The 24,641-nt window shown below is 45.2% G+C and overlaps 1 protein-coding gene across 1 annotated transcript in view; it reads left to right on the forward strand.

The window, feature by feature from the left end:
* Positions 1 to 11,096: 11,096 nt before the first annotated feature.
* Positions 11,097 to 24,641, forward strand: part of SHISA8 (shisa family member 8) — a 31,937-nt gene continuing 18,392 nt past the window's right edge. Inside the window, exon 1 of the mRNA XM_081928689.1 lies at positions 11,097 to 12,909. Within this exon, the coding sequence (XP_081784815.1) occupies positions 12,350 to 12,909 (560 nt within the window). The 5' untranslated portion in view covers positions 11,097 to 12,349. The remainder of the gene's footprint in view (positions 12,910 to 24,641) is intronic.

Below are 24,641 nucleotides of genomic sequence, written 5' to 3' on the forward strand. Positions count from 1 at the left end.
TTAAAACTTTAGAGGTGCATTTTTAGTTCACCATTTCCCATCTTTATAAACCTCCCTCATTCACAGACTTGCATGCAGTTGTCCAATCCTCTGCAGGTGTCTCTTCCCCACCCCCAATAGATTTTTTACTTCTATTTTCCAAAAGTGATTTATTCCCCAGAACTTTTGAGCAAATACCATTCACCCATTTAGGTAGATGTGACAGGAGATGCCTTCTGCAAACAAACAGGGCAAACCCCTAACTGGGGTTTCGGATATCTTTTTGATCCAAGAGGAGTAACAAAAATACACAGGCTCAGAGGTGGAACTTATTCTCCACCAGTTCCAACGTGAAATGACTCTACCAGTCTGAAAAATATTTTTAAACCTTGATTTCCACTGCTTAATGGAGAGCAGAGTCCAGCCATTCTTTTCCTTGCTAGCCAGACAGGGAAAGCCTTTGTGAAACTGGGCAAACATGGAATTCCACAGCAATGCTTCCAGTATAGTGCCTTACAATTTCCATTCCATTTGATTTATTGTGGAGAGTAGCAAGAGGTTGGTAATGACAAGCAGAGTTTTCTTCTGCCTTGCCTTGCTATGCAGATAAGTAGAATTTAAAGAGACGGTGAGTGGCATTTCTCCTTATTGCTTAATTGAAAGTACTGGTTTGCTCAGCTTTTTTTTTTTAAGGATGCAAGCAGAGAAGGCAAGAGTGGAGTAACAGGGACCCCAGGCCAGAAGCTCCCAAATGGCAGGAGGTCCCAGTGGGTGTATGACTTCACATGGAGCGACCCTCCAGAAACATGCCACGTTTTCTGCAGGGCCGTGGCAGCCCCATAGAGATCAGAGTTGCCAACTGTGTGAGAATTTTTGCACACATATGAGAATACCAGGGCTGTATATACACCATACACTGACAGCACATATGCACTCTGCAAAGAATCCTGGGAACTGTAGTTTGCTCCTCATGGAGTTACATTTACCAGCACCCTTAACAAACTACAATTCCCAGGATTGGGGGGCGGGGGAAGTGCTTTAAACATGCTCTAAAACAGGCATAGGCAAACTCGGCCCTCCAGATGTTTTGAGACCACAATTCACACCATCCCTGATCACTGGTCCTGTTAGTTGGGGTTATGGGAGTTGTAGTCCCAAAACATCTGGAGGGCCAAGTTTGCCTGTGCCTGCTCTAAAGGCATAGTGCAGCCAGGTTCTCCATACAAGGCACAAAATACAAACACATATACACACACAAAGCTTTCCCAAGGTCTCCGCTTCTGCTAACTACAGAAGGTGGCTTTGCTTTTCCTGGTGTGGAAATGTATCATAAAGGTAATGTGCTGGCAGCCAGTCACCATTGGCTCCAGCCGCTCCCCTGTGAGCTGCCTTCAGATCTTATTCTCTTGCTCTGTCGAGTGAATGGTCAGAGTTAAATGTGCTATAAATTAGCTGACTGTGACAAGAATTCGTGGGATGTGGAAGCAGTTGGCACAAAAATAGGGGTTTTATTCCTAAAAGGTAAAGGGTAAAGGGACCCCTGACCGTTAGGTCCAGTTGCGGATGACTGGGGTTGTGGCATTCATCTCGCTTTATTGGCCGAGGGTGTATAGCTTCCAGGTCAGCGTATAGCTTCCAGGTCATGTGGCCAGCATGACTAAGCTGCTTCTGGCGAACCAGAGCAGCGCACAGAAACGCCGTTTACTTTCCCGCTGGAGCAGTACCTATTTATCTACTTGCACTTTGACGTGCTTTCGAACTGCTAGGTTGGCAGAAGCAGGGACCGATCAACGGGAGCTCACCCCGTCGCGGGGATTCAAACCGCGACCTTCCGATTGGCAAGCCCTAGGCTCTGTGATTTAACCCACAGCGCCACCCACGTCCCTTTTGTTTGATTCCTATGCATATGTTAAATAGACTTCCTGGTATAAACCTAGGCTTAGAATAGGTGGGAAACATTTTCTCTTTGGGGAAAATGGGCTGATGAATCCGTGCCTTAAATCAACTGATCGGGGGAAGCGATGAATTCCTCCCCTTTTCTGATCTATGGAAAGTACACACCCTCCCATCAGCTGCAAGCTGGCAATATTTGTAATTAAAACCTCTGTTAAATACTTTGCCCTGGAGCACTAAGTGTCTCAGAACACCCTGCATTGTCAGAGGACTTTAAAGACTTCTGAACAGCACCCTGAGCCAGTGATAATGTTTTTAACCAAATCCTAAATGTACAAGGTTCAACCAGATCTGGAGGGACTCAGAGCAGAATGGAATGGCAGACATGAGCATCCACTTCATATGAGGCAATAGAGCAAAACATTGGCCTCTGTCGTGCTGCTTTCGACAGACATTAGAATGTGTTTGATACTATAAAATTATGTCCAGAGTTTATTTGACTCCACGATGCCTTTTGGGGGGGTGGGATTATCTAGCACCCCAAATACCAGGCCCAGGGTCCATCTACACTTCACATGTCCCATGGCTAGAAAGATCCAAGATCTTTTCTGCTTTCTAGACATGGGCCCAAGAGATTTTTCCTTTGCCCCACTCCTTTCTCGGGGGAAATCCACTCTTTAATGCTAAATCAGAGCAAGCGTCAATCCAGAGAAAACCCTCATTGCTGTTTGCTCTGATTGAGCGCTAAAAAGTGCTTTTCCCTGGGGGGAAGCAGTGGGACAGGAGGAAGAGTGGATAGCAAATAGAAGACAAGAATGTACAATCTCTCATACCAGCATATAAAACGATATGGGTAACGTAACCCCCCCCCCTTTCCTCTTTATCTATACAGTATGGATCATCTGCCAAAAAAAACCCAACTCAGAGCCTATTAGTTATTCTTAACATGGATATATTTTACTTAGTCTTCAACTTAGAGCCTTGTCTGTATCTGTCTTACGTGACACTTAGAATCATAGAATTGTAGAGTTGGAAGGGGACATGAGGGTCATCTAGTCTAACCCCTTGCAAAGCAGGAATCCTTCACACCACATGGGGCTCAAACCCAGGACCCTGAGATTATGAATCTCGTGCTCTGCCAACTGAGCTATCCAGCCTCAACTGGATTGTTCATTTCACTTACCTGTTTTATGCCTCTTTATTGGTACATAATGTATACTGCATTTCAGTTATAGTATAGTTGCATTTTGTTTTTATTCTGTTGTTATGCCATTTTATGGAAATATATTCTGTGACGGGTGGTCTTCTATTTGTGCCAACAGTATTCTTTTGTAATAAAGCTAGAAAGAAAGAAAGAAAGAAAGAAAGAAAGAAAGAAAGAAAGAAAGAAAGAAAGAAAGAAAGAGAGAAAGAAGAAATGAATACTGATTTAACTAGCATTCATAAGCAAAAGCTGGGTTGCAACAATCCGTTTGCTGGCATTTGAACACCAGGATACTGTTCCAACCAGTGAGAGTGGTGTGAGGAAGAGCCGTGCTTCTGCAACTCACCCTTAGGTGCTGGTGTGCCACTGCAGCATGAGCATAAAGGTCACTGCCCAAAACTGTGAACCCATTTGCATTCATCTGCCTGTGTGTTCAGACCTCACAAATTCCCATCCTTCTCCAGTGACTATAAAAGGGTGTGTGTGTGTGTGTGTGTGTGTGTGTGTGTGTATGTGTGTGTGTGATCAGTGAATGAGAAGGTAGCCCTCTGGGTTTGCTTCCCCCGCAAATGGTGTCCTGCTTAACACCAGAATGTCCCTGGTCCTCTCCTGCCTTGTGTATGTGGCACCTTTGAAATATTTAGGATTCTGATTGTGCCATTAAAGATTAAGTCAGTGCGCAGCAAGTCACATTCTGCCTTCTGGAATCAGCACAATAAATTCCAACTGTGGAGCTGCAGAGAGATGTATCTGCAGGCAAGATGTGGTCCTACATTTCCAGTGTTAGTTGAGGTGGCTACTGAAGCAGAATTCTGATCTGACACACAGTGATGTAAATCCAGAGCAATTTTTATGATTCCACTGGGGCTGCTTTCTTGTGGCACGGAAGTATTGCAGACTTGAATCTGTTCTCCCAGAAAAGGTGCTTAATTTTGCATTTCAGGTCTCTCAGATCTTAATCTTTGTAGTAAAACACAGAATCATCAATTCAATACAGGCCAGATGTAGTGACTGCTGCTTGAAAATGTACACAGCCTGGTAATTGTTTGCCCTGGATGGCTGTCACTCTGCTGCTGAGTATTCTATTCATTTTCTATAAAGGACAACAAGAGCATCTATCCATGTGCTAGTCTTAGAGGATCAGAGAGTAAAATCAAATGTTGAGATATATAGCTAAGCCAGCAGTTCTCAACCTGTGGTTCCCCAGATGTTGGACTACAATTCCCATCACCCCTGAGCTCTGACCTTGCTAGCTAGGGGTGATGGGAGTTGTAGTTCAACAACATTTGGGGGCCCACAGGTTGAGAAAGGCTGAGCTAAGCAATCAGTCAAAACAAAACAAAATCCTTCCAGTAGCACCTTAAAGACCAACTAAGTTAGTTCTTGGTATGAGCTTTCGTGTGCATGCACACGTCTTCAGATACACAGCAATCAGTGGAAACATGTATCACTCAAGAGAGATACTAGCCAGATTTACACACCTGGATATGCCACCACATGGCTTATCATGACCATGCAGTTGTTCTGGATCCTAGAAAGGAGCTTGCCCAAACTTTGCTGCTCCCCAGGTTTCTTTTGGGCAGTGTAGGATAGCAGCTTAGGATGGTTTAGTACGGCATCCATCCAAACCCAGAATGGTGGTTAAGGTCTCTTCTCCTTAATCACAACCTGTAACCATAGGACAAACATTGACTACAAATTGTAGCTAAGGAGGAGAAACCTTAACCATGATGCTGGGTTCAGAAGACACGAATATGGCAAACCTTGGTTTAGCTGCCGTGCCTCACTGGCCAGAAAAACTCAGCAGCTGCAATCTCCCTCCCTGGGAGCCAGCACATTCTTGCTAAGCCATGGTTTAGCTTAGCATGACATGCAAGCAGTTAGAAAGGTCCTTCTGCAGTAGATGGAGAGAGTGGAACTCACCATTATCATTAAAAAGGAAATGATAATACATTTTGGATGGGGCTAGCTTTAAATTTAGCTTTCAGAATTTGTCCCCTAAGTATATTCAGCTATAAACTGGTGTGAGGTATAGGGGAGCAGGGGCAGGTTAAATTTAAATTAGGGGAAATTGTCTTCGCTTCCTGGTTAGAAATAATGGTGCAGTTCACAAAGTCTTGAGTCTTCCAGCTGTGTCCTGTGCTTCTATAATAATACAGCAAGCAAGATTTAATGATTGCATTGTTTAAATTGGACCGCTGGGTTTCACTGTTGTATGTTGCCTAAGGTGACTTTGAACAAAGAGATAACTCACGCATTTTGTTTTTTAAAAAAGGTAGATTAAAATAAAAAACAATGTAATGTGAGACACCTACAAGGGAAAGGTGATTTCTGCCATAAGCCATGAACCAGACAGGTGGTTCTTGTACAGCAAACAAGGCACAAGCAAGCAAGGCAAGAATCATGTTCCAGTAAAGGGCCCCTTCAGTTGATTTGTTTATTCAACATTCATCCTGATTCCCTCACCCCAAGTTTTTGTAGTTGTTAGATAATTTCTGGTCTCTAGTTGAGCCTTAATTCTGATTTGTTTATGGAGCTGTCATAAAACAAAGTGAGCATTCATCCTGATTTGTTAGCAGGGTATTTACCTGTCTTCGTATTAATTGCCTTTCCATCCCAGATTTCAGGGCATTTCCCATCACTTTCCTAACTGCAAAAAGTCTTTGTTACACTAGGGTGACAGAACACTTTAATCCACTTCAATTGCACAAACCTAAATTTGTGGTGTGCGATTGATTCCCTTCCACAAATAGTGATAGTCCAGGGTTTACCCAAAGCAAGTCTGGCAAAGCAGAGACCATGAAAGGGCATTTATTGGGTTGTTACATGCAAAAGGGCATCTCCTGACATCCTTTCAGTTGAGCATTTACCATCATTTATTGGGGTGGTTACATGCAATTCTGCTTTCAAGACCATTGCCATCTGTAAAAGTTTCAGGGCAGTGACACTGCTTGGTTTGCAATAGGTGCATGCCCTATCATTTCCTGCTAAAATCCTGCAAACTTTCCATACCACAAATGTTTCACTGGAGGTGTGTTCTTCTGCTTTTGTTGTGCTATAGCACAAGGGTGCCCCTCCAGGTGGCATTTGGAGGCATCGCAGAACAACTAGCATTACACCATGATGTGTGGACAGTTCAGTATAAACCCATCAATAATGTACTTTTATTGCATTAACCAACAGGCTGCAGATTATACCCCCCACCGCCAAAAAACAACAACCTTGTCTGGAGGGGCCCTGGCAAAGCAGTAGCATCCTAGATAGCTCCATATGGCACGCTCAGGCAGAAGCATCCAATAATGTTGCTTCAACAGCAAGCAAAACCAGACTGAGCCTTAAATATAGTTGCAGCACCATCTGGGTGGCTCCATCCATCACCGCCATCCCATAAGCTGAGCCTCTTTGTTTGGAGGGCCTGAGCTGCTGTCTCAGTCATTGGCTGCAACATTAGCACTGGGACTTCTGAGCTGGAGTCCCCAGGGTTGAAGGACAGCTACTCAACTTTCTCCAGTCAGAGAGGTTCAAGCCAAATGGACTTCTTTTGTACTGAAGTTTCCAGGGCAGAGGAGAAACTTTTTGGGAGAAATCTCTCTTGCCCTCTGATTCCTGGCCTGGCCACACTGTGTATGCATGTGGGTGAAACTTGCCAGGCCATGCAAGTAAGAAACTGCCCTCCTCCAAGGCTTGTTTTGCTGCAGCTCTAGGGTGGGCTTGTGGCCCGTTTACACAATCAGAACAGAAATTAGGCTTTCCCCAGAACTTTACCACATTAAGCTTTAGGTTGTAAGGAGGAGAATTCACGTTGGGCTGTCTTGCATATGCACACACTTTCCCTGCACATAAACAAACAGCATACAAGGAGAAGGTGAGGCTGACTCCTTCACCCTGGCATGCTAAAATTCTGTTTGCAGGGAGAGCTACCTCAACAACAGGGAAACGTGCAAACACACTGCTGTCACTCTGAAGCCTGGATGTGGGCAATATGTAAGAAAAATCTTACTCCCTGACTACTTGTATAAACTGAGGGCTCTTCTGGGCATAACTTGTTTTCTTTGTGATAGAAAGGGAAAGCTATGCTAGGCACAAGCCAGCAATGCCATGGCAATGTCTCCACAGCACTGGTGAGAGCAGGAGAACCTCAGGAAGCCTCCCTTCTTGGGACGGGGGTTGCAGGGGGGTTGTGTTGTGTTGGGGGAGGGAGAGTGAATTCTGCTCCTGCACACAGCAAACTGCTCTTTGTCTCTTTTGTACTTCACCCTGTTGTGAGCTTGCTATCTGCTTTTTCTGAATTGGCCTATGATGATGGGTTTTGCCTTAAAATATTGACTTCTTATAATACACTATTTGATAAATGAATGTTAATGTTCCTTTTAACAGCTGCCGACATTCAACTGAATTGGCAATTCACTTGCAGGAGTGGGGTTTAGTATAAGCGCTTGGCAGTGTGTGTGTGTGCGCGCGCACATACTTTTACTCAGCACTTTTCGATGTCTAAAATATTATTGGAATGGGAGACAAAGGATGAGCAAGTAAAATCCTCAATGACACATTGGGCAATAGATATTGGGCATAATGTAGAGATGGAAGCATGGGAACGATTGTGGAATATGGATATAAAATTTACAGCCTGTTATGGTCTAAGAAAAAAATATATGAAAATGATATCTTGATGGTATCTAACACTGAGTAAATTGGCAAAAATGTGTAAATCTAAATCAAATAAGCGTTGGAAATGTAAAAAGAAAGATGGTTCTTTTCATCATATGTGGTGGTCTTGTAATAGGGTTAAAGCTTACTGGGAAATGATATATAATGAATTGAAAAGGGTGTGCATGTGTAAAAACTACTGTTAACAGTTGGAATTGAGGGTGTAATGAGAGATCTGGTTTTTATTTCTAACTAGCTTAAACTGGGAGGCGGCAGCCTGCTCAGGGTGTTCTAGACTCCAAGAGCTCCCCAGCTCATAGTGGGGGCGGGGCGTATATTATTCCCTGTTTTTGCTCTGCTTGCAAACAGGGCAAATATTGCCAAGACACCAAGGTTGTCTCTAAGGTTATGTCAACCAAAATCTTTTGTGTTGCTCTTGGAATTTCTCACTTGTTTGGGGAAGTGGAGACTGTAACAACACAGTCTCTGCTGATATTCCTTCTCTCCTTCTCCCCATCTCATGTAAGAAAAGGAGGGGGTGCTTATTTATTTTGGGGGCTACCAGAAAAAGGGGTATCTCAAAGGCATGCTATGTTGTCTTCTGTTGTTGATTTGTGTTCCTCAGCACAGCAGTGGCCCCCTGCCATTAAGTCGATGGTTGAAACGGGGACACCTTGAGAGGTAGAAAAAGAGGGAGCAGGACCAAGTTCATAGCACTTGAGACACGCTGCACCATGTAACATGTGAGGATTCAATTCTGTTGCTTCCCCACCCTTTTCTGCTCACAAACACGGGCTGAGTGGAGAATTGAGGAGCAGATTTCGTATTCTCCTGCCAGATTATGGATAATTCATCACTTTTTGCTGGGGCTCCTGAGCATTCCTCTCCACATATCTGTGTAATATTCGACTTGGAAAATAGAGCTGCAAGTCAGGGACACAGAGCTATACCAGCAGTCTTTGGAGAAGCCTTCTGGTTGTTCAGTCACCTGAGCTTGTAGCCCCAAGCGCCCATCTCCTCAGCACTATGATACTTCTGTGGCTGCTTCTTAGACCTTCCTCAAATTTTTGCTCCTCCCAAATGTCCAAGGGATAGGAGGTCTCTTGGGATCACCAGGAGATTCCACAACCATTGCAACCACTGAAAGAAGAGTCCTTGTTCACCATAACAAACCATGGTTAGGAAGGAGCAAGTAATAGTACAGGTATGTCCTAGTAAGCAAGGAGGAGGAATGGCAAAAGAGGACACCTCTCAGCAAGACATCAGAATCAAAGGCTGGAGAGAACTCTTTAATTTTGGATTCAACAGTCAAATAAGATTTTCCTCGAAAAGGGGGGAAAACATTAGGTTAAGCATGGTGCCATGTAGACAGTCCCCTAAACTTGCACATGTAAAGGCCACAGGCAAATAACTCTTAATAAAATATCTTATCGCTTAGAGGACGAGTGGTTCTGATGAGCAGGCTCTGAAAGGGGTTATCTCGAGGAAGAAGCCACTCTGGAGTTCAGAAGCTGGACAGCTCCCTTGTTAGGAAATCTGCCGCAGTTTTAGATTTGAAATTTTGCTGTCAAATGTGCTTCCCAGGTGCTGAATATTTGTTCACTCGGTCACTTCAGTTTAGGCTAGTCCTTTGATTGTTATTGACTTCTGTTATCCCCTGGGGAGGAAGTTGGATGGTGCCTGCTGCAGTGTCTTGAAGAACGGAAAATATTATCAAACCCTAATTTTATGAAATCAATGAATTTTCATAAGCCGCCTTTGTCGGAAGGGGCCCAAGGCAATTTGCGGTTTTGAACAGTGAAAGCAATCAATGAAAAATATAGAACAGAGGGCAAGCCATGGCTCCTTCATGAGCTAATGGCTTGTGTTTCTTCCTTCCGGGTATGTGGGTATGGGTACACACACACACACACACACACACACACACTAGGGATTAGGGAAGTGACTGTCCCAACAGTTTTCTCAGCCTGATCATACTCCCTGCCCTGGGTTCCTTCTTTTCGTTAAAAGGTAATGTGATATTACCACTAAAGTGAGTATTTTGTAAGCAGTCAGTCAATCTGGCTTCTCTTCCATGAGAAAGAGGTTGTTTAGGGGGCATTTTCGCAGTTAAGCTTCCCACTGATGAAAAACAAGTGGAATTATTTTTAGCTGCATATTTTAACACTAGCTAAGGGCCTGTCAGTGTGACAGGCCAGGAGTGTAATTGAACCTCCCTCCTGATGGTCCTGCATGCCTTTCCTAGAGCCATCACAACATCTTGTGGCAATTAATTGTGTAAGTTAATTATTTGTTGTGCGAATAAGTGTTTTCATCTTGTTTGCCCCAAGCCTTTGTTCCTGGTTCTAACTTGTCCTTCATTTTGTATGCAGGCAAGGCTTCCTTTCTAAAATTAATAGGCAGTCTTGCCAGAATAAGTATGACAGTACAAAGCCCTGGACATTTCTCCTCAGACTTGGTTTATTTTTCTCTCAAGTGTCCTGGAAAAAGTTCTCCGGCTGAAAGAGAATAAGAGTAAGGATTAGCCTGTGCCCTTTCAGAAATACGATGAGCTTCTCCGTGTATGTTTTTCTAGATTTGGACACCTCGAATCATTCCCTAAAGGCACAGGGGAGCTAGAATTTTCATCTCCCAATCTGAAAGAGTAGCTTTAATGCTGCTTTGAAGTTGGAAAAGTAGCCTAGAAATAATTTAAATTCATAGCTAAACGCTTTGGGGAAAAAATCAATAAAAGCAGCTCCTCCTGTCACAACATCAGCCTCTGCCACAGAGCTTTCCTATTTAGTCAACCCAAAAGCTGTACGCATAAACAGGTGGGGACTTGCATAAAGTTCACAAATGGAGAGGGGAGGCTGTGCGTGTCTCTGTGTGCATGTGATAACTTCTCTTTGTCCCTTCCCCTTTCACTCTTTCACATATGTATTCATGCTGCTCATATCCATATACGCCCTTCTCTCGCACACCATTCAGCGTAGCTCTCATAAACAAGTAGTATTTTGCACCGTCTGCTTACCAACACTTCGTTCTTGTTGCCTACACTCTTTTTCTGCCGAAACCCTTCCCACAAACAGTGCAGTGCCCCATCTGTCTCTAGACTCTGTGGGCTGACCAAATAAACACATGAGTCGTGCGAATGTTCGTAAACATTCCGTGACACTTCAGCCGCTGAGCCAATGACTAAGGTTGGGGACTCATTTCAAGAACAGAAGCCAATGTCCTTACAGCCAATCACTGTAGTGGTTCTGCAGGCTGCAGCTTGTGCTTAGCTTTCTTTTGTCAGATTTGAAGGGGGGGCAGAAAATTAGGAAAACAGCTATGTTTTCTGCGAGTGTTCATATTCTGTACCTCATTAGTCTCTTTGCCCCCCCCCCCGCCCAACTGTAGCATGTGTCTTTAAAAGATATCCCAAGCTATGTTTGACCTCAAACAGATATCTAGATTGGGGCTGGTAGTAGCTGTAGTCGCTCTTGTCGTTGCTGTTGTTTTTACACAGCAGCAACAGCAACAACAACAATGCCCTATGACCATCATTTCACAGTCGTGCTCTCAAACATAACATTGCAGTTGTAATATTGCCAGACTGAAGTTATATCTGTCTCTGTGTGTTTGCTAAGAAGCAGCTCTACGTCTCCGCAGAGAGCTGCACATGTGAAAAAGGAGAGCAAAGAATCCAGCGCACATCCAATTTCCTCCTCTTCCTTGCAAGTAGCATGCTTGTTTCCCTCATGCCACTTGTGCAGGCGGCCCTGTGGACACGGTCAATAAGGAGCTGCTGGTGTCCTCTTGCATCCCCTCTGGCCTAATGACAACCTCTGGCAGCGAGCCAGGACTTTGCACAGAGGACACGGAGCGCATTGGAGGAGTTGGCGAAGCTTCTTCTCTGGTCTGCTTTGGAAACTGTCAGGCAATTGTGGATCTGGCTTTAGGAAGAAATAAGGACCCCTCTCACTCCTCCTATGCTCCCTCTCCCTCCCTCCCCTTTTCTTTCTTTCCCTCCTGACAATCCCTCCCTTTCTCAGTGGTGCAAAGGATTTCTTTTTTTTCCAGAAAGCAGTGTCTCTGAGGAAGAGGGAGCGAAAGCGAGAAAGGGACAGGCTGCTTCCAGGATTCTGCTCGAGCCAAGATGGGAATGTAGTCTGTGGCATTTCACAGCGCAGCTTCTCAGACGAAACTAGAAGCAAGGAATATTTGCTACGAAAGAAGAAGAAAGAGAAGGAGAATTGTACATCTCCCCACCTCCTGGGATCGCACAGGAAATTGTGAGGTTGTCTTTTCACTTAGTCAGTGCTGCACATTGTTTTGATATTTCTCCTTAGCCTCATCCCCGTCTCTCTCTCCCTCCCTTCTTTTAACTTCCAACTCCCATCTTTATTTCCACCCATCCCACACCCTTCTCTGGGCTAGAGGGTTTTGCTTTGACTGTGGGGTTTGCGCCGGAGAAAACTAGTGAGGAGGGGCTGAAGTATCTCTTCTCCGCTGGAAGTGCTAGACAGCGATTTGTGCTGGTTACTTGAGCTTTTAACTGGGAATTTTTGAATTCCCTTCTTTGGATTGTCTGTCTGGACAAAAGAAGATTTTTCTCCTTTGGGGAAGTCAGAGAATAAGAGAGACGAGACCGTTTCCGTGATGAGCTGGGGTGGTTTGCAGATGGAACGGGGTTATATTTTTGGATTCTGTTGCCTAGTCCTCTTGGATCCAGGACAGGTTTGGACTGGGAATCCCAGTACCCAGAACCCTGAGCCAGAAGCGCAAATTGAAGTCAACAGCAACACCAGTTTTGGCCCCACTTTGGAGGACAGCGCTGTGGCCACCACCGAGGCCATACTTGGGGGCGATCGGTGCCTTGGTTATTACGATGTCATGGGGCAGTGGGACCCACCCTTTAACTGCAATTCTGGGATCTACAAGTTTTGTTGTGGGACCTGTGGGTATCGCTTCTGTTGCCAGTTCACAACTGGGCGACTGGACCAAAGTGGCTGTACCAATTATGACAGGCCAGAATGGATCAACACAGGCCAACCACCACCTCAGGTGGACGAGACCCCCGAGAATCCCACCCGGGACAAGACCAACATGATTGTATACATCATCTGTGGTGTGGTGGCCATCATGGTGCTGGTAGGCATCTTTACAAAGTTGGGACTGGAGAAATCACAGAGCCCTCAGGCAGAGATGACCATGTCCAGGTAAGACACACACCCCAACCCCCCCCCATATCTCTGTCTTTTATCCCTTCTGTGTCTCCTTTTGACTTTTTCTTTGCAGTGAATTTCGATAAACAACATGTCCAACTGCCTCCTGTAGCTCTGTCACCCCCTTTGAGGCTGACACTGAGGACTACAAAGTCAATCAACATCTTTTCCTCTTCTCATCTTTTCACTCTGCCCCACACATACAACCTTCTTTGTCTAAGTCCTCAGAAGACAAAGAGAGGGAATGATATGGCTCTGGAGAATAATAAAGAAATTGTACAAATGGGTGGGAATGAGAAGTTCAAGTAGGTGAAGCTTAGCAAAGAATGTTTCTTGAGAGTGGGAACTGTTAATTTTACTTAAGAGACTGAAACCTAAGAGGCTAATTTAAAAAGAAAATGTAAGTTGTTATAAAATGTGGAGAGTGGGAGGGAGGGAGAGAGATATACTGTGAAGAGAATAATAAGGGTGTTAAGATTAGCCCGGGCAGGCAGGTACACTTCATGCTTGGTTGAAGAAAGGCTGAAAGTAAAGTTGGTGATATCTTCATGTGTTGAGAGGAAGAAAGAGAGGGGGGGTCCATAATGGACCTCAGTACCTCAGAATATATTATTTCTTTTCCCCAGCGACCCTGTTTTTAAAGCAAGGCTGTGGAACTTTGTGGAACTTTATATGCAGTTTTGCGTTTGTGTTTGTGCATGCGTTTGAGGAGGGGGTGATGAACACTGGTGCCTAGCAAGCAGACACATGCTTGCAGCTGCCCCTTGCACCCCTTGCCAGCACATTGCAGAGGGATTAAAAGGCAAGTGGCGCGCAACGCTGTAAAAAAGCTAGGATATTCAAAAGCGACACCTCTCCAACTTTGCTACTGCTCAAGGAAAAGCAGCCCGGAATGCTGCTGCGGTATGTGCGATGAAAACAAGTTCAAAGCCATGCGGGGAGGGGGTGGGGGGTGTCGGTGGAGATTGGAAGCGGGTATTGGCGGTTAAGCATCTCCTGCTGGGACCAGCCCTTTGCCTCCTCTCACTTTGCAGCTGCCATCTCTAAAGCAAAGCAAGTGAACTCGGCAATTAATTGTAGGTTGTCTGGTGGCGTTTCCTATCTGCATCTCTTGCGCGCGCACATAAGCATTCTCCCATAGTGTGCATTCCATTGTTTTGCTCTCCTTCGCTTCTTTCTCTCATTGCGCTTCCCTTCCTCCGGTTTCATTCTCTCCCTCTGTTACAAGCCCAGTTGTGAACTGTCCTCTTTTCCATTCCCCTCAACTTCTGTGCCTCCCCGCTCCCTTGATTTCCCTGTCAGCCCTTTCTGCCAGGGGCCTCTCTCTCTCTCTCTCCCACCCACCCGTCCCCCAGAAGCAATAGGGGAAGAAGGATTAAGTCTCTTGTCAGAGGCGAAGTTGTTCCTCCCAAGGCTATGTAGCACTTGTAGGTCACGAGTCATGGCTCCTACAACACACATAGCAACATGCGCGGTCGTTTTGTCAGTTGTTGTGGGAAGGGAATGTGGGGGCTCAGGGATGATGACATACAGCGTGGAGGGGAGGAAGGGGGCAGGGAAGCAGTGCCACGCTGGGTGCCAGCTCTTTGTAATGCTAGCGCTTGATCTGCTTCTGTGCCAGGACTGCAATCTTTTTACCTGATGTGTAGCAACAGCAGTGGCATAGCGTGGGTTGTCAGCACCCGGGGCAAGGCAAGTAATTTGTGCCCCCTAACCCGTGGATTTGCGCCCCCTAACCCTAACCCCAAGATGTTGCGCTCGGTGCGGACGGCCCCCCTGCACCCCCCACGCTACGCCACTGAGCAACAGCAAAGAAGATGGGCAGCCAAGGGGGCTATCTGCCCAGTCAGCGACTCTCTGTTTGTGCTTGACATTGAGGGAGGTGTCGAGGCAACGGTGTGTCCCCTTCTCATGGGCATAATAAGCATCCTGGGCAAATGGCCCTGGAGCATCTCTCTCAGCCCAAATCCACTGATCAGCTGCTCCTCTGACTCCCACTGGGCAGCAAGGGAGGCAAAGTCCAAGCCAGAGCACCGCACCAGAATCAAGGATCTGATGAAGGTCTCCACCTCTGTGTATGGGAGGCTGCCAGGGATGATGGCCCATCCAGTGTAGTGCCACAGAAATGGTCTCAGTTCAGGGGCACCCAGCAGCCTGCCTGAGGCATGATCACAAAAGTAGCCAAATGGGCTTTTCTAATTGCCATACTAGGGACACGGGTGGCACTGTGGGTTAAACCACAGAGCCTAGGACTTGCTGATCAGAAGGTCGGTGGTTCGAATCCCCGTGATGGGGTGAGCTCCTGTTACTTCCTGCTCCTGCCAACCTAGCAGTTCGAAAGCACACCAAAAAGTGCAAGTAGATAAATAGGTACTGCTCTGGAGGGAAGGTAAATGGCGTTTCTGTGCATTGCTCTGGTTCGCCAGAAGCGGCTTAGTCATGCTGGCCACATGACCCAGAAGCTGTACGCTGGCTCCCTCGGCCAATAAAGCGAGATGAGCGCCGCAACCCCAGAGTCGTCGCGACTGGACCTAATGGTCAGGGGTCCCTTTACCTTTAATTGTCATGCTGTGAACTATTTCTAGGCAGCTATGTGACTCTGGTGGCAAGATCCCTCACCTGCTGTAGCCCATGGAAGGGATCAAGTTCTAGAATGACAGAGTCAAGGATCCAGGAAGCTGAACTTTGGGTTTCATGCCAGATTTGCAGAGCAGGGTGGGGATACCAAATTCTATCACACAAATGTCATTTCCCCAGGCTTCTCTTTGTTTCTGGCAGTGCAAAATATTGAAGTGTTTCTAATGACACCAGAAGTATGTAAACAACTTAACAGGCTGACAGAATCAGACCCAAGTCTATCTGTTCTGTTTCCAGCCGTGGACATCCAGAGGTTACTGGAAAGCTTACAAGCAACTCCCCAAGGCAATGGCCTGCCCCCTTCTGTCCCTAGATTTTGGTATTGCCTCTAACCAGGGAGGTTCCACCATACAATGTCTAACAGCCATAGAGAGCTAGTTCCCTCCCCATTAATGTAGGGTGTCCACATCCTCCTTATCTTTTCCATCACATATCATGTTTGAAACCATGGATGCCTTAACTTGCTATAACTTCAGCAAGACTGAAATTTGGTAATGCCGTCCCAAAGTTCAAGTGTTTCATATGATGGTTATGTGACACATTTTATAGATCTAAAAAGAAGAAATGGGGGAGAAATTAAATTCTTCCCTGTTCTAACAATTTGACCCTTTAGCTAAATATGGTTGTATGTGTGCATGAACACATCCAAATACTTTATGCCCACTTTAAACCATCCCATCAATGCTCTTCTCTATGACAGCGCAGTGACGTGGTTCCAAGTGGCATCATATACATGGCTGATCGGGCACAGCTGTGTTGTGATGCCTGTCAACTGCAATGCCAGCATAATGGGGTCTGGGGTTTTGCTACCAGTGGTTGATTCTGTGATGGCCAAAGTGCCTTTATGGTTGTAAGTGTGTTGTCTCCCCGATTCACCTCCCTCTGACCACTGCCATGCTCCTCTCCTATTGCTACGCTGCGCAACAGCTTTGAAACTCACCAACATACCACATCTGGTAATGACGCACATTACTGGCACAATAGCACAGACCCATCTGCTACATGAATAAGCAGCTTTGGGAAATGTGGTTAATAAAGCAGTACTAAGTAAATAAAAGAAAATAAAATTCCATTAAGAAAATAAAATAAAAACAGGATCTGCAATGCAGGGTACAGCTGCAGCGTCCATGTGAATTTGGCTGTTCGGCCTCTGCTTAAACATCTTCTGCCCACCACCTTCCAAGGCGAATATTCTGTTCCACTGTCCTCCCTGCAAGGAAGTGTCTTCTAGCGTTTAACCAAAATCTGCTTCCCTGCAAATTTACACCTATTTTTCCTAGCCTTCCTCTTGCGAGCAACAAATGATTGTTTGGGAGCAAGGGAGAATAGAACTAAAGTAGGGCTCATCCAGACTTCCCTTTGCCCCACCACTTTCCCTCAGAGGGAAACCTGATCTTTAGCAATTGAGTTTTCTCCAGATTGGTGTTTGCTAAAGAAAGGGTTTTCCCTTGGAAAGGAGTAGAGCAAGGGGAAAGCTGCTTGTCCCTGTGCCTAGAAATCTTGGGTCAAGGGGGAAGCCGCTGAGACCAAGGCTTTCTAACATGGGGCAAGCAGAAGGGTGGGCGAGCCTGTAGTGTTAAACTAGAAGGGCCACAATGCAAACTTCTAGCATATACAGTAGGCCACCAAAAGCAACTGGCTTTTCATTTTCTTAGGACAAAACAAACACAGTGAATTACAATTTACTAGTCCAGCTCCGTTTGGCTATATATGTTTTTGCGGTGGTGGGCCAATATAGTTATTGCAAACAGGCCTTGATTTCAATAGTTTAAATTAGCATGTGTAACTAAATGTTAAATTATAGCCAAAGTCAAGTTAGTTCTGCTTTGGATGAACAGCCAAACCTGGGAATTAAAAAGAAAAAAGAAATCTTTCTATGCTTGGCAAAATTATTGCATCTTGATGCAATTGTTCCGCTGTGCCCTTGATAGCAAATAAAAAGCATTGATTTTGGATATGGTTCCTCTATTTTGAATGCAGGTAAATATGACTGAAAATTGGGATCTTTGCTGAGCAGCCACTGCTGTGCAAATTTCTGTTTGTTCGGCTGACAAGAGGAACTTTAGATTAAAGGGGCCGGCCAACCTGTGCCCAAGAAGCAATTGCTTTGCTCAAATGTCTCTTGTGCTTTTCTCTGTTAACCAGTGGCGTAGTGTGGGTTGTCAGCACCCGGGGCAAGGCAAGTAATTTGCGCCCCCTAACCTGTGGATTTGCGCCCCCTAACCCCCAGATGTTGCGCCCGGCCCCCCCTGCACCCCCACACTACGCCACTGCTGTTAACTGCACCTCCTTCTCTGCCCCATGGCTAGAACCAGGCTGATCTTCTCCTGACCATAATGTTCTTCCTGGGTGCTTTGGAATGCAACTCATCGTGTCCCTCACTTTTATTAACATGATACTTACTGTCTTTTTATTTTAAGATTATTGTAAACCAGTGTATTTGCAGGGTGAGTTATAAATCTAAGTCATACGTAAATGCATGCATAAGTTCATCAATCACTAATGAGGCAGGTGGCCCTGCAACTCACTCTGGCGTAAGGGAAACAGAGCAAGGCATGTTTAAATAGACACTTGTCCTCTAGCCCAAAGGAAACTATGGATGCTACCATCAAGCTGCTTCTGGAATCTACAGAGGTCATTGCAGGAACTGTGAACTGGAACAAAATGTGTTGCCAAAACTAGGGAAGTCATAATCAGAGGAGGAAGAGACAGATTTTGGTATCTATAGAGACAGATGCTAGGGATGAAGTCTGCCTAGAGGCCAGGTGTGCTGGCAGAGGTGCCAGGAGAAAAGAGCACAGAAATAGCACCATCACAGTCAACACAGGTGTCACTGTTTCATCTTGCTTAAGTTAATGCTCTTGTTTTACTATTTCATCAAGTCAAATGTGTGCACGGCAATATTTCCTGGAGCAAGGTGTTAATAATACATGCTAGAGAGAGAACGTTTGGAAATCAGTCCTATGCAAGCTTCCTAAATATCCAGCCCCAGTTTTGCATCTTTCCTGACCTTTGATAATCACTCTATCCTCCATAGTACAGCGATTGTACAGGCAGCACTTTATCACTTGACTAACTTTGCTAGATGGGTAACTGGGAGCAACACTGGTCCTAAAGGATCTACACAAGGCTCCCATTACATTTCTGAGCACAATTCAAAGTGTTGGTGCTGACATTTAGAGCCCTAAATGGCATTGTCCCTGTATACCTGAAGGAGCATCTCCACCCCCCCATCATTCAGCCTGGACACTGAGGTCCTGGTCCATGGGTCTTCTGGCAGTTCCCTCACTGCAAGAAGTGAAGCTGCAGGGAACCAGGCAGAGGGCCTTCTCAGTAGTGGCACCCGCCCTGTGGAATGCCCTCCCATCCAATGACAAGGAGATTAGTAGCTATACAACTTTTACACCTGAAGGCAGCCTTGGAGGGGCCATAGAGAGGCAACAGAAAGCTTCCTCAGGACAGGCACTGTCTCATCCTCCTCCCCAAGCTTGGCAACAGCTGCACTGGTGGAGAAAATAAGGATATTCCCCATGCCCTCCAAGTGCACCAATTTTCCAAGGACAGTCATGAAATTACAAAAGCCACCCCAGCTTCTGATTTGATCTCAGACAGCAAGCAGCTCTCCAGGGCCTATAGCAGGCATCTTTTCATCATTTACCATCTGATCCTTTCCTCTGGCGATGCCAAAGACTGAACCTGAGACCTCCTTCATACAAGGCAGGAGGAAGGAGTCTTTTTCACCTTGAGGGACACATTCCCTTCTGGGAAACCTTCTGGGAGCCACAGGCCAAAGTGGGTGGAGCAATTTTACCTTTGTACAGTGGATTAGTTTCTACAGTCACTCACTCACACACAATTCTCTCTGTCCTCCCTGCAGACAAACAAGAGGCATTATCAGAGTTCATGAGCACATTCCAGCCAGGCTGAAACTCTCAAGGCTGGTACAAAGCCAGGTGGTGAGGGTGTGGCCTGGTGAGAGGAAGTGTATCTTGAGGAGAGTTTTGAGGGGCAGATGGAGAAGTCCAGAGGGCCCCAACTTGGCCCTTGAGCCTGAGGTTCCCTGCCCCAGAAAAACTGCTCTGCCCCTGAGTCCCTCCCCAGCAGCTCTCAAAGAAACTAATAAGGCTGTTGGAATGGACAGGAAATGTAAAAGCTCTGGAAATTTGATAACTTATTGCCTCTGTGAGTGTCTGATCAGTGAGGTGCCTGCTCTAGTCTGCAGATTGTCTGCTTGGGAAACAAGTTTGGCAATAAATCCATGTTATATTTGTGGGTGAGTAGGGACTTGAGGGTGAATTGAATGAAATAAAAAAGCTACAAGAAATTGTTTATTAGGGCAAAGAGACTGATCTAGGAAACTGCCGCAAATTACAGCATGGACAACTTAAATTTATGTTTGGGGCTTGGCCTCCACATGCTTGGACACAGTTTATGAAACTGAGTGGTGGATATATTCCCTGGGAATAAAGCCCACTAAACTCAATAGGATTTACTTATGAGTAGACATGGCTAGGATGTACTGTGAGTCACACAGCCAATATATGGCATTGTAGCACCCTGCTTGTGGTTAACGCTTAGCTGGAATGAAATATTCAACACAGCAATAGAGAAATTAAAATAATAATTTATTTGTCAGACAAATAAATGATAGGCACAGTGGTATATGGTTACCAAAGCTCTGCCCACTCCAGCCCTGATGGCCAGCACTTATATATAATCAGCCTGGTTGAAATTCCTATTGGCTGTTTCCTAGAACCAATCATAAAATATACACCCATTTCCTGTTACCTTTTATGGGAGACAAAGAGCTATATTTCCTTCTATCCACAAATGGCAGACAAGTAGCCATATATCTTACATTTGCCTCGACAAGGCACCTTAATTACCAGATCACCTTTTGCCCCTGTTGCCCCTGCATTCCAAAACAAATGGGTAAAACAAATGGCTCGTGGTATTAAATTCTATCTAAACAGAGATATTGGGTTCACATTCTCACACACCATCAATGTAATAAGAATCTAACATAAGAATCTAACATTTCTTACTTTCTAAATCCTTTGCATAATTACATTAAGCCAACAAATCTCATACATAACATAGATAGCTTTTTAGAAGAAAAGGCCTTTGCAACGTAAAAAAGGAACTCAGTAAAAATAGCTTCAAAAGAAGCCTCTTCAGTTTACACCCCCCTTTCCCAGCCAGTTGCTTTTCCTATTAGCTCTTCCCCAAAATTTATTGCCCTTTAACTCTCTCAGTATCTAGAGTCTGATGGGAAGCACACGGTATTATTTTCTGTTAAACAATAAATCTTACTATTTACCAACTCTTAATTAGTGTTTTTTGCAGCTTGATTGTATTCTGTAATATGTAGGGTCAGTGTAACATTTGCTCCCAGCCTGTAATTCCTTTTTACGACTTTGAGAAACTTGTCTCCTGCTACTGCTATAAATCAGGGGGGCCCTTGTCCAGGAGAGCAGAAAGATAAACAACTGCCAGAGTACTTAGCCAGCTGGTTTCTGCCTGGCATGAAACATTTGCAAATATATCTTTAAGCTCATTTTAAAATACAGGCCTTGATCAGATGCCTCAGCATGAAGAAAAAAAGTGGGGCTTGTGCATATGAATCGGCTCTTATTTAGTGCCTAAACCTATATAGTATAAGTGAGCAAACAATTACATGAGACAATATTCATACTAATTTTAAACATGGTGTTTTGGTTTATTTAATTTTGTGAGCTGCTTTGGGCCCATATTTGATGGAGAAAAGTGGAATAAGCTGTTAAAATAATTGAAATGCATTAAAATAAAATAATAATATGTTGAATTCCACCCAGAGCAAACTGAAAAGAGGTCAGCCATGCTCATTCCAGCCTGTTACCTGGGCCATCAGCAAGAATAATTCTGCATAATTATTGGAAATAACTTAGGGTGAAATCCAAAGGCGTCTACCCTGCCCACCACCCATCAGCAGAATGGGCACAAATGGTGGAACTGATTACAATTCCCCTAATCCCTTGTTCCCCCAGAATCTGCTCTGGCAGGTTGGAGATTCCTCCAGATCAGATGGGGGAGGTGGGAGAGGGCTGCAGGGGGAGAAATGGAGGCCCTCTCTGCTTGCACAGCATGGGATGACATCCTATAACACAAATATGTATATATGTATTGGGCCATTTCAATAACTAATGTATGTAGAAAATATAGACCAAGAATAAAGACTTGTAAAAATTATTCTTTGTTTGATAAGAGTACAATCAGGGGCTATTAGAAATAATTAAATGCGAAGGAAGGGAGTTTTTGGTGGTATCAGACAAGGGCACAAAAAGCAAGAAGAGGAAGTGAAGAAAATGTGAACAAAGGGATTTCTATTTATTTTCTTTAAAAGAGGCAGGCAAAGTACTGGCTCTGGGAAAGCATTTTAAAATAACCCGTTGATTACAGTAATTGCAAAAAGGACCATATGCTGTGGAAACAGGTTGTGTGAATTGGCCCCAGTGGACATGTAACACTTCTCTGGTGCTGTTCGTGCAATTTCTGGTGTTAAGACTAGAAGCAGCACTTCATTAGGAAGTTTATCAATTAACTGAGATCTCAATTTACACTTAAGGCTCAGTGTAGAAATGTTGGCTCGCAAAATGTACATCCTGCCCAAGAAGTCGATATTTTGATGTTATGTCAACGACAAAAAAGTGCCATTTTGGAATGCCAGTGAGCATGGGCAGAGGTTTACCAGCACCGAATAACTGAAACACACTCTTCTAAATTTAGAACTCCTGAACCAGGTGTAGTGGCGGAGCTTCATGCTCTGGCACTGGGGGCGGTAGAGAGCAGGTGGGGGCAGGGCTGGTGTGCATCCTGGGGGGCAGCCGCAATGGCACCCCGCCATTGCGCTGCCGTAGGTGGTGCACTCCCCCCGCACGCCTCTTCCTCCACCAGTGACCAGGTGTGGACAACCTCTAGCCCTCCAGATGTTGCTGAACTACAACTCCCATCATCCCTTGCCATTGACCAGGCTTGTGGGGCTGACAGGAGCAACACCTGGAGGGCCAAAGGTTCCCCACAGGTCTCATTTTAGAAATTAACCACTGTATATTAACAAATGGGTTGCTTTGTTAAGATTCCTCCTTCAGATATGGAGGAGACGTTGTGCCCTCACCTGGAAATGTGCTGGATTTTGGTGCTGAGAAGCAGAAGTGGGGGGTGGCTCATAACTATGTTCTCATAAGGACAGAGAAGCTGTAATGCAGCCAGGATTAAGCCAGATGGTCTCATACTGCATGCCAAGAGCCCCAGCAGCAGAAGGTGGCACGGATAATAACCTGTTCCCAAAAAGATGGCAGGGGCTATGAAGTGGATTGTAATATATTTGAACAGTGGGTGACAGCACATTTGTGGTTTGGGCTGGGTGAGGAATAGCAGCTTTTGAGTACTGATTATGAAGACCACGAAGAATAGAGATGGCAAACCAGATCCATCTCCTTATTTTGGTCCATGGCCTCATCCAATGCAACCCACTGCTCCCTCCAGGTTCTCCGATGTCCTGGGCCTCTCAGGCTTCTCACAGGCAGACAAGGAAGAGCTATGAGGTAAAACAAGCATAGGCCAAACTGGAGCTGAATCTACCGAGTTTGTGGAAGGAGTAGGGGAAGTGTTGGAAAACATATTCTGGCCAGAGTTGCCTGCCTATTGTAGTTGTGAATTATGGGCAGTGGCCGTTCTGGTGTGTGTGTGTGTGTGTGTGTGTGTGTGTGTGCAGGAGATGACAGCTTCCCCATGGAAGCAGTTTAGAATAACCCCTGACAGTTATATTGGTTTGAATTTGTTATGCGGACAAAATACTATCACTGCAGAGATTCTGATAGTGGATTTCGGGCAGATATATCAGCGCAAATGTCTTGGACTGAAGGAAGGATGAAAGGATAGAAGTCTACTTGTGTTTTTGTCGGGTTTTTGTGTATGCACTGAAAAAAATCATGATTCTGAATGTATTTACTTGGAGTTGGAAGCAAGTGCATTTGATTTCAGTGGAACTTACTTGCATTGAGATAGCTTAGTTGGCAGAGCACGAGACTCTTAATCTCAAGGTTGCGGGTTCAAGCCTCATGTTGGGCAAAAAGATCCCTGCACTGCAGGGGGTTGGATTCTACTTTTCGATGAAACACGTTGAATGTTAATATTCTATGCGATTGACTAGCATTTTGATCCTTAGCACATTTCTGTGGAGGCACTACCCATGGCAGGTAAATGAATGTACTCTTATCACCCACAGTGGGAATGAAGATAACAGTATTGCGCTTGAGAAAGGAACCTGCCAGGGAGCACGAAGTGCCCTTCCCCCAGCTCACTAATGAGAGCTAATTTTCATCTTGTCTCCTTTTATCTATCCTAATGTCTTGCTTGCATGTAAGTTGAACATACAGTTGCCCCAGGGAACAGGTCTGATTGGCTGGTGGAGTGATGTCTATTAGAGAAGAGCTGGCTCTCCTAAGAAGAGGTTCCCAGCCTGTTGGGAGGGCCACAGGTTGGGAAACAAGGTACCGCATAAGGGGACACCATAAATACAGTATTTAAAGCCCCATAGAGCTGAGGTAGGAGAAAGAAACCCATCAGGCTTGGTGCTGTAAAGATGCAGAAAATAATTGTCTTTCCTCACAGAAAAGAATTCAGCCTTTAAAAGGTATAATTGGGTAAATACATAGGGAAGCAGGTCAGTTTGGTGATCTGATCAGGAGTGCAGGAGATGGTTGTGCTAAAGCAGGACTAGGGACCTGTGGGACTCGAGGTGTTGTGGGGCACACAGCTCCCATTTTAGCCCCTCTTTGTGAGCCAATTGTCTGGGGAGCTGTTGTCCAGCAACATCTGCAGGGTCTTTTGTTCACGCCTGCCCTAAAGAATCCACACAAAGTCGACAAGCAGATCACACTTGCATTAGTCAAAACTGCATATGAATGTGTGTTTATTAGGAGACATTTGCCCTGAAATGTTGAAGAATTTTGATGAGGTAACAAACCCGCAAATCACTGCAAAGTGCAGAGAACTGAATTTAAGATTGGGGAAATGAGAAACGGGGAGAACCAAAACTGACAGTTCCT

The sequence above is a fragment of the Podarcis melisellensis genome, assembly GCF_964234715.1.
Source record: "Podarcis melisellensis genome assembly, chromosome: 10".
NCBI lineage: Eukaryota > Metazoa > Chordata > Lepidosauria > Squamata > Lacertidae > Podarcis > Podarcis melisellensis.